A 10,642-nucleotide genomic window follows, 5' to 3' on the forward strand; every position below is an offset into this window, starting at 1 on the left:
AAGTTTAGCAGAAAAAATGACCTGTTTTGAAGGTCAACAGCAGAACTCCCCAAGCTGACTTTACCCAATAGTCTCTGGACAAACCTTAGTGAGCCACATAAGTGAGACTGTTCTAATATCCTATAGAAGTAATTAGAGGAGAACTTAAAAGGAACAATTTGTTGAGGGAAGGGGTACAAATTATTGATATCTAGTCTTATGGGGGTAGAAAGAGGGCAGAGTCTACCCACTCATATGCTAATATGAAGTTCATAGGAATAATTATAAACCAGCTTTACTACATACAGGTTTGAGCTAAGTACTAAGATCAGTTATACCAAATTAATATTTCAGTTGGTGGTAGCGGTTTATTCAACTATGAGACCAATATGTCTCTTAAGGACAGAAGGTGCAAAATCTTTGTGTTGGTATTCTCCACTCCACCCATCTGCACCAACCATTATGAGGGAAGTTCACATTCTCTGCAATATTTTTTACTATGGAGGCAAATGGAGACAAAATTAATGTTGCTAGTATATTTTCTTTCCAGGTCGAATGTTATATCAGGAAAATACTGCATTATGACAACTAGAGTGTCTAGTGACGATTATGTGTTATTTTCCTTATAATACATTTGACCTGAAAATAAAATATACTAATAACATTTATTTTTGCCTCCATTTTCACAGAACAAACATACCTGCAGTTTTGCAGGGAGAATAGGTCTGCAACGTTTTAGACCATAATATTTCAATTTGATTTTGAAATCCACTGAGTGCCTACCTATTAATTCTATTCATTTTTTATCCAATAGGTTACACAGCCACATTACATATGCAAATGTGCAATCAGATTCTAATATGTATTGCAAAATTAAAGGAAAAGCAGTTCTAACATGGCAGTCTCTCTGATAACATTAACCTTTCAGTATGTTCAGTGTGATTATCAACCAGAGATGTATATACTGATTACATGGTTCATTACCAATATAGATTAAAGGGACAATATAAAGGTTTTGGGTAATTTTTTGTTTTACTTGTTGCAAACTAAGACATTAAATAAGCAAAATGTAAGAAGGAGTGACAAATATAAGCATTAAATAGAAATTCTGAAAGCGTTGACCAAAAAAGGCAGGAAGAGGGCAATCGACTAGTCATCAGTACTGCCTGTGGGCTCCCTGCAGCTGATCTTTTCTCCATTGCTAACCTACCATGCCTTGTTCTGCACAGTGTCTCTGTGTGGAGGTGACCATCTTTTTATAGGCAGGACTTTTCTTTCTCTTGACAGAGCTTCCAGCTAGGACAACAGTGAGGTGCACAGTACTGGCATCACCAAATCACATACCAAATCTCCTGAGACTAGCAATCAGAGGCAGCAGTGCCTTAGATGTAGTACTGAAGATATACAGCTACGAAGCTGTAGGCACATGAATACCTAGGCATCTTCACATATCAGGAGGCCCGCTGCTTTCAGGAGGAATTCCAGATAACAGCTACATTTTTCAGGGTACTCCTTAGACACAATTAACATTTTTTATACCATAGCAAAGCTTTAGTTTAGGGTTCATTTTAAAATGCAGAGACTCACCATTATCCATGCATTGCTGTAGTGCACCAGACCACTCCATCCACTTTGTCAAAAAGATCAGAGAATCTCCACTAGTAGTGCATGAAATTGATTTCTAAACACATCAACTGTAGGCTCATGTCTATCAAACATACAGAAAACATGATTTAAAACCTGTCAAAACAAATAATTTTCTCACGGGGAGCATATGCCCCAGGTACCGCATTTGGAGGGGTGCCGCCGGCAGGGTGAGCAACCGACTGGGGATGCACCAATAACGGTATCGGTATCAGTACTCAGTACCTGCACTCATGAAAATGCCCTGATACTAAATGTCAACACCAATGTTTTCAATTTTATTACTAAAGTGGCTGCCTTAGGTTTTGTGCTTGCTGGGGACCTTTGCAGCCTTCATGTGAACCATGGTGCCTGTTTACAGTGCCGGCCACACATCTCTTCCCTCCGGACCCCTGGTGAGACCCCACATAGACCACCTGAGACCCTGCACAGCCCTCCCATGATACCGCTCAGTCCACCGGAGACCCTGCACAGTCCTCCTGAGACACCGCACAGCCCACCTGGGACCCTGCACAACCCTCCTGAGACCCCGTACAGCCTACCTGAAATCCCACACGGCACTCCTGAGACCCCGCACAGCCCTACTGAGACCTCGCACAGCCCTCCTGAGATCCCGCACAGTCCACCTGAGAACCCGCCCAGCCCACCTGAGACCTGGCACAGCCCACCTAAGACTTTGCACAGCCCACCTGAAACCCCACACAGCCCGCAAAGACCCTGCACAGTCCATCTGAGACCCTGCACAGCCCACCAGCTTTATAAATGCATTCTCATTGATCCTGCATGACAATGCACATGACATTAGCTGCAACGATCACCTAATCAGTTGAGGGTTAAATTATGGAACATTTTAGCAGTGTTTGTTGGATTATATTGAAAGCTCTTTCTTGGTTTCACTTGTTGCTTGGAATTGCTGTTTAATAACAATAGAACATAACAGCTATAATGCAAAAACCAATTATATTTTACAGAGCTGTCAGAGGTTGCCACAGTATTTTTCACTTTCTTTCTTGTTTCAGTTTAATTTTGCACATTACACAGTATAATGTGGCACTGAATATGGCCAAAAAGTGCTGTAACATGCCCTTCATGATTGTGTTTTTAGTTTAAACGTTTTCAAATTAGAAGCCATTTCAGATACATTGTGTTTCTGTTAAATGACAACTTGAGCACAGCTTTATAATGCTGATGTTAACTGACCTGTATGTCCTGCGCTGTCAAATCACTAGACTGTAGCTCTTTTAAAATCAATTGGATGAAATGCATGAATCCTTTTTTATTACACATATTATTATACTCATCTACATTGTATATTTTTTTAAAACAGCAAATGTTAGCACTACACACATCCATGATTAACAATAAGGGCCTGTTAACACTGTAGTGTTATGTTAAATGCACAATACCATGTGTTTAAGGCATTCTATTGCACAGCACACCTAGCATGTGGTACAGTGTGCTAGATGCATTGCATTTCCATTTATTTGAATGACAACCCATTGCACCTCCAGGGGCCTGTGCATTGTAGTGCAGCGCGGTAAGGAAATACCATACACAGTCATGAAAAAAAGTAGTGCATGTCCTACTTTTTAAACTGCAACACAATTACCGTACTACATGTTGCACTGCATTGCACGGCCACTGGGAGGTGCTTTGAGGTACCATTAGTATGAATGGCAATGTAACACAACTAGTGCACAGTACCACACGGTATGGTACTGCATTTATCGCAACTCCGTGGTGTGAACGGGTCCATAAAAATGTGCATAGCTTTTTTGTCCAGCAAAACTGCATGTACATTTGTTCTGTGTGAGATAACCACCTATTCAAGAATGGGGCAAAAATGAATATACTTTGTGTGATTTCTCTTCTGGTCCAATGCTATTATTTAGAAATAGGTATATTCCTATAGAACAGAGTGAATGAGGATGATACTGCATTATGGCCAATAGATGGAGTTGGGAATCATAGGAAATAAATACAGTAAGAAGATACAATGTTACAATTTAAGAGACCACTGGTGAGAATGAGCATATAAATATAATCATTGATACTATAGGGGTGGCAATGGTTACATTTGAATGCTCATTGAATTGTATCCAGTTACTATCATGTATTATTTCCTATGATCCTCAGCTCCCTCTAGTGGCCATAATGTGGTAGTTTCCTCATTCACTCTATGGGGTTTATTCACTAAGCTGCCGAGGGCAGCCGAGTGAATGACTGATCAGAAGTGAAGTGAGCCGAACACTGTTCGGCTATTCACTTCAGGCTGGCACGGCTGATTTCAGCCGTATATCGGCTGAAATCAGCCGTACATCGGCTTGAGTACGAAACTACGGCAAGATCCTTCGGCAGCTTTGTGAATAGACCCCTATTTTGTTTAAATGAACGTATTGAAGAACATTCAACAGGGAGAAAAATTACACTAAGAACAATGGTTTTTGCCTCATTCCCACTACAGCTGGTTAACTTACACAAAAAAAATACCTGCACTTTCACTTAATAAATAAGCCATGCAATTTAAAAAAAATAAAAATACATTAAATTAATTAGTTGATTTTACTTTTTTGTAGGTTTTTGTTAGCTGCAATATTTATTTTCTACATCCATGGCAACGCCTAGCTGGGTACGCTATTATTCATTTCCTATGGATTTTGTTTGCTACAGTGACCCTGTACAAGGTTTTTAGTGATCATGGCTGTGCTTATGACATAATCATTACAAAGTAGCAGCTACTCAATTTATCAATTTTTTTTATTTTCTTGTTTGCTTTACTCTTGTATATAACATTGACGATCGAAGATTCCTAAGATTTTGGCTAAATGTTAGTTTTTAATTCTCCTTCTAGCCCTTGTTGGCAGTTATTTAATTTATTGGTTTCCCATCCCCCTCCCAAAATAAAAAAAAGTGCCCATGTTCTACTTACCCTCCCAATACTTTATGGATGCCCCACCTTCTTCCTCCATCCAGCACCGCCATTGCTCTTGCGGATGAACAACATCTACTATTATTCTACTATTTTCCTATGAGCTTAGTCTGTCATTTACACACCCCAGGGGGTAGGTCATCATGCAAGCTGGGGTCGTAGCACTCCAGGACTTAGTAGCACTCACATGTCATTACATAAGTGCCACTTAGTCCAGGTGGTAGTGCCACCCCCTGCCACTGTCAAGGAAGCAGAAGAATAACCTGTGATGTCACCAGAATGGCTACTATTTTGCAGTGAAATAGGTATTTATAGGATGTTTTTGTTAATAAAATATCTAGGGAGGCTTAAAGGAGGGGGATGCAGTGTATGTTCAGGGATTTTTAGCCAGAGTTCCACTTTAATTTACAATACACTTTATTTCAGTTTAGGCAGTTGTAATCTGTCATCAGAATTTCTATGAAAGGTGCATCCTCCAGTGTTGTCTTTCTTAACCTACCTTCACTGCTGAAAAGTCACAGACCTGGATCAAACATGTACATAACAGACATACTGACAATGTAATGTAAAGATTGTATCTGTAGCAACTTAATCACATTTGACCTACATGTACTTTTTTATTTCTGCAGTATGCTGTCTGGGTCATGGTGTGGATAGCTTGGAATGTATTTATTATCTGTTTCTATTTGGAAGCTGGGGACCTTTCCAGGGTAAGTTGTCATTTTTATGAATATTTTCTTGAATTTCCATACTAGATATAAATAAGAGTGAATGTAATGGAAAAACAGCATAAGACAATTACAAGAATGCTGTATTGTCTCAGAAATGTCTTGACAGAACGGTCTCAACATTTGACTTACTGGGTTTATTTCGGCAAACTTATATAGTATTTAGTAAGTATTTCTGTTATTTCCAAAAAGTGTGTCCTTCACCAAGGACTTCAAGTATCACTTGTGCAAAAATAGCTATTTCATTTTTAAATGATTAAGCAGCAGCATTAAAAACACATATCAAATACACATATGCATCACATACTAGAAGTGACGATGGAGTTTACAACCAACCCAGCCTAACTGTTAAACAGACCCAGCAACCAATCAGAAAATGGCACCAATCACTGTTTATTAGGCAGCTGCTTTATAACTGAAAAAATATAAGAGCTGTACAGAGACCTTGGTGCATGACACCTCTTTAAAATAACTGATTTTGAGCACCATTGATGACACTGGGCTGGTGACCATTGCACAAGGCACTTTGTTGGACTGTTTGAGGTTTACCCTGTGTATCTAGAAATCATTTAAGTGCATGACCATTTGTGAACACTCCCAAGTTCAGGAAAGTTGTTATTTTAGTCTCTCCAGCATCTACTTGACATTTCTGGGCTGTACAGAACTGTGTGAGCCTGATACCAATGGTTCTCTTTGTATAAAGTGGAGAAAGAATTAATACATGCCTGGGGCCATATTAGCTGCAAGCTCTTCCACTACTATAATATCCCACTATATCAAATACAAGTGTTGAGGGAGTGATTCTGATAGAAAAGTATTTAGGATTTTCAGAACTGTTAGATAGTATACCTTTTTGAGAGGCGCCAATAAGAAAGTTGTCTTTAAATGGTGAAAAAAATAGATTGGTGATATAGTGGATCTGCAGGTATCCTTAAAAAGCTTGCTTGGAATTTTAAATTTGTTTGAAGCTCACTAAAAGTTGAAGAAAAAACTGAACTGTTTTCATACACATTGTAATGGGGTCTTCATTCACCAAGGAAAGGTTATCTAGGTTCTTTCAGAGTATGTAAAAAAAGCGTTAAAAGGAAAAACCTATTTTTGTTGTTGTATTAAATGGATTCTGGATGATTCACCCTCATTACTGCTCCAGAGGATCTTTATTTCCAGTACAGAAAGTGATAGGAAAAACAACCTTTTTGAGGTATCATCAGAATGGGAGGTGAGGGGGAATTGTCCAACGAGTAAGCCAGCCCTGATAGCAGCACTCTGAGAGGGTATATCCCCTCGCTTGGTGGAGGACTTCTCTTACTTCATGCTATAGTGTTCTGTAGTCCTGTCCTAGGGTAACAACACTGCTGCTGCATAGATACAGTACAGTGAGGTAGTGTAGTAACGCTAGGACTGTAGTTTGGTACTTGCATCACCAGGTGAAAAAATCCAGAGAAAAGAAAATGAACTGCCACAAAACTGCCAGGAATGTGTTTTTTTCCTCTTACTGCCCACTTCCCCCACATCCAGTGGAATGAAGGAAATAAATACCTGTAAATACAACACAACTATTACTGAATGTTGTGTGCTGACATCAGTTTTTTTTTTCTTTCTGAATCTTTCTGTACCTCAACACCTATGGACCATAGACACCTAAACACTTTGCATCTCACAACATGTGTTTTTGTGCATTGAGGCGTGTTGCTGCGTGCTGCATTAGTCAGACCCTTCAAAATGAATGCGCTGTAATGCACCCCAATGCATGAAAATGTAGGTCCTACATTTTATGCAGTGCAATGCAAGGCACACCATGCTATGTGGTGCATTGCAATGCAAGTGAATTCTGGACATGCGTTAGGGTGCACTAATGCTTGCACAGTGTGCTACCACAACATAAGTGTGATCAAGACCTTAACATCTAAAATAACAGTTTAATGTTTATCATTGTAGCTATTTTTTAAGAAATTTTCCTTAGCATCATAGTACAATGGATCTAATAGTGAGATAATATATGTAAGGAGGATATGTGTATAGGAGGCAGAATTCTGATCTAAATTGGTAGCTGTCTTAGCTCTTGAGTGCCTGTAATGGTGAGCACGGAATGGAGGTAAAAAGGGTGTTCATCATAAATCCTTCTTTATATATATATATATTGCTTCTGACCCGAAGAAGAGAGGTTCACTCTCGAAAGCTTGTCTTTTATATATTTTGTTAGTCCAATAAGAAAGGTATCATTGCACACTGCAATACTTCGTTTTTGTCTTTTTTGACATCTTGTCTACTGGACTAATACGGCTTACCCATTTATATTGCACTATATATATCTATATATCTATATAGATATATAGATATATATATAGATATATATATGCATGGCTATATCAACCAGTATTTTGTGTTGGGCAAGTAAAGCAATGTTATTGTTGTGTGTCTGAATGTTTCTGAAGTGTGGGTAGGTGCAGTTTTATAAGGTAATTCGTTTTGAAAGTGAGGGTGAACTTTTCTGTCTTTTATAGTATTGGTACATGGCTTATTTACTAAAGGAGTAGAGGCTCAGTGAATTAATGAAATTGTGTTGACTTCAATCATTCTAAACACGTGAAGCAAATACATTTTATTATAAAATGTATTTGCACATGATTCATTTTTGAAAGCTAGCACATGTATTTATTAAGCTCGGAAAAAAATTACTGAACAACCTCTGCTCTTTTATTTATTTAACCCCACTTTGTTTTGGTCTTGCAAGGACCTATTAGATCAAATAATGCGACCTGACAAATATGGTATTGTTTTTGATGCTTTTATATTCAAAATTTGTTACTCCTTATTGTAAACTTTCATCGTATAAATTGGGGCTTTTTCTTTAATTGTTTTGTTTTGTAATATGGTTATTTGATAATTACTACAGGGAAATCACATTTGTACTGTAAAGTTGTGACCTTAAGGCTAGGTTCACACCTGCACTACATGGCACGACACCCGGGACGCGCATCCCGGGATTGCGCAGTCCTGCACAATGCAGGCAGCGATTGCCGCAAGCCCCCATTGATTTAAATGGGGGGACATCCGCACAACAATTGCAGAAAAAAGGTACAAGTACCCTTTTTTGCGATACACAACGCGCCTGCTGTTTCGGAAGCACAGGCGGAATCGCGGTGGGAGACCGTGCAATCCACCCGGCGCGACTGGGGTGTCATTAGAAAATAATGACACCCAAAGCGCGAACGGTTCACACCTTGACGACTTCTGACCGTGCGGCAATCCATGCGGAATCGTGCACGAATGCCACACGGTGAGGTGTCACCTAGGTGTGAACCTAGCCTCAATTGAAACTCCAGACAAAATATTTTTTTTTTAAAAGCATTAGAACCTACATTGGTCTCCATTGGGAAGATTTCCACACTTCTTGCCCCAGTGACTACACAGTCAGTGAGGGGAAATCTTCTTGGCAGGGACACCGCAATAAAAAGATCTGTTCCTTCTCAAATAAATGAAAATATCATGTTATGGTTGTCTGTGTCCCTATTTTCCCTGAATGCCTGTGTCAGAAACCACATAGGAATCACATATGAGGTGTACTTGAATATCCTTAGTAGGATTATTTATTATTATACAGGATTTATATAGCACCAACAGTTTGTGCAGTGCTTTAGACATCAGACAGGTAGACAGCAATAATAATCTGCCAGAGTTTAGCTATGACTAAGAATGTTTATGTCTAAAACAAGTCATGTGGTTTTTATCAACTGTATGCTGAAGTTGTAAATACAAAGTTATTTTGGACATTGGACATCGTCTTTTTGTACTCAATTTATTTGCTACCTATGCAATGTTTCCTTTGATAATGACCTTAATAGTGATAGATTGGAGTATAGGATTTGTTCTTGTATGAGAGAGGAATAAACCAGAAGTCCAACTCTGTATGATAATCAGTCCTTTTTTTACTCAAAGTTGTCAGAAAAACAAATCTGAACACAATCAAAATCAATAGCGACTGTCGAATGGGCTGAACACGCCACACTCCCTCTGCTAAATGATAAATTCCTGGTTGGAGTAATATACTGTGAATCCTAGTTGACATTGTTGGCCAAATTTTATCAATTACATCACAGGGATTCCCAGTGGTAAGTTTAAATTAGCACAGCCAGGAATCTGTAACTTAGAGTGGGAGTACAGTGTACAAATAGGCGAGCGATGGATCAATCGTGATTGACATGGATTACCTCACTAGATGTCCATGAATTACATGGATTACCATGCTGGATGCTGTGATTGATGCTGGATTTACTTCTAGAGATGTTAATAAACTTTATTTTAAAAGCTGTTAAGAACAGTATGTGTTTTATTTTAATAAAGTTTTAATTCAGTGTTGGTGTTTTTCTTACTTTTATCTCTTTGTGGGAATAGGCAAGGGGCACTAATGTACCTCTGTACTCATTCCCCTGGGAGGGAGCAGATATCTGGTCACACCCTTATCATACAGAGGGCTTCCAGATTTAATCATACGTCTATTATTACTTTCATGTCCTTTTTTGGGTGCACAGAGGTGGGAAAAAGGCTTTTGTCCCTCAATATTGGTAGAAGAGGTAGTTAGCAAAGCCCCCCCCCCCTGCAGGGTACACTACCATAATGTTGGAGGGCATGTGGCCTGGTATGGTGTAGGAAGGGGGGCTGCAAGCTTGCTGCCTTCCCTTTCCTGGCCACCCAGGCCACATTCCTGGTTAAAGGTCTGGTTGGAATATATAGGGGAACCTCACTCCTTTTTTAAAAAATTACTACATTTCCCCACATACTGTATATTGCCAAATTATAAGCCAGCCTTGTACTTGTTTATAATTTAACAATGGAACTAGACCTCCGCTGACTTTAAAGACCTGCTTGCATAAATTTATGCACACTATAACCACAATGCACATATTATTATGAATGTTGCCTGCCTTTTATCACATTTTGTGCCAAATTCAGTGCACTCAAACATCAAAGATATTCAGTCAACTGAATCTTTAATGTTTCTTATAACAAATAGCAACCCTAGTAATTAAAAGTGTGTCTAATCACTGACAATCTAAACTAATTTACACAAACATATGGAGAATATATAACCTCAAGGGCAGAGGAATTTAGCACTGCAAAGCTGGAGTGCTGCTAACCACATAATGGCATGTGTGTGAGGCTTACGGGTCTATTCACTAAGCTGCCGAGGGCAGCCGAGTGAACAACCGACCCCAAGTGAAGTGAGCCGAACACTGTTCGGCTATTCACTTCAGGCTGGTACGGCTGATTTCAGCCGTACATCGGCTAAAATCAGCCATACATCGGGTTGCTTCACATGGCTTCGGGTCGGCCGAACATGCTCAGCATGTTCGGCCAACCC

General features: G+C 39.3%; 1 protein-coding gene across 1 annotated transcript in view; it reads left to right on the forward strand.

Annotated features, from left to right (window-relative positions):
- LOC108798529 (sodium/potassium-transporting ATPase subunit beta-1-interacting protein 2-like) overlaps positions 1-10,642 on the forward strand; it is a 244,365-nt gene that overhangs the window by 45,225 nt on the left and 188,498 nt on the right. Inside the window, exon 3 of the mRNA XM_018570294.1 lies at positions 5,182-5,262. Coding sequence (XP_018425796.1) covers positions 5,182-5,262 — 81 coding nt within the window. The remainder of the gene's footprint in view (positions 1-5,181; positions 5,263-10,642) is intronic.

The sequence above is a fragment of the Nanorana parkeri genome, unplaced genomic scaffold, assembly GCF_000935625.1.
Source record: "Nanorana parkeri isolate BGI_ZX_2015 unplaced genomic scaffold, ASM93562v1 scaffold1498, whole genome shotgun sequence".
NCBI classification, from domain to species: Eukaryota; Metazoa; Chordata; class Amphibia; order Anura; family Dicroglossidae; genus Nanorana; species Nanorana parkeri.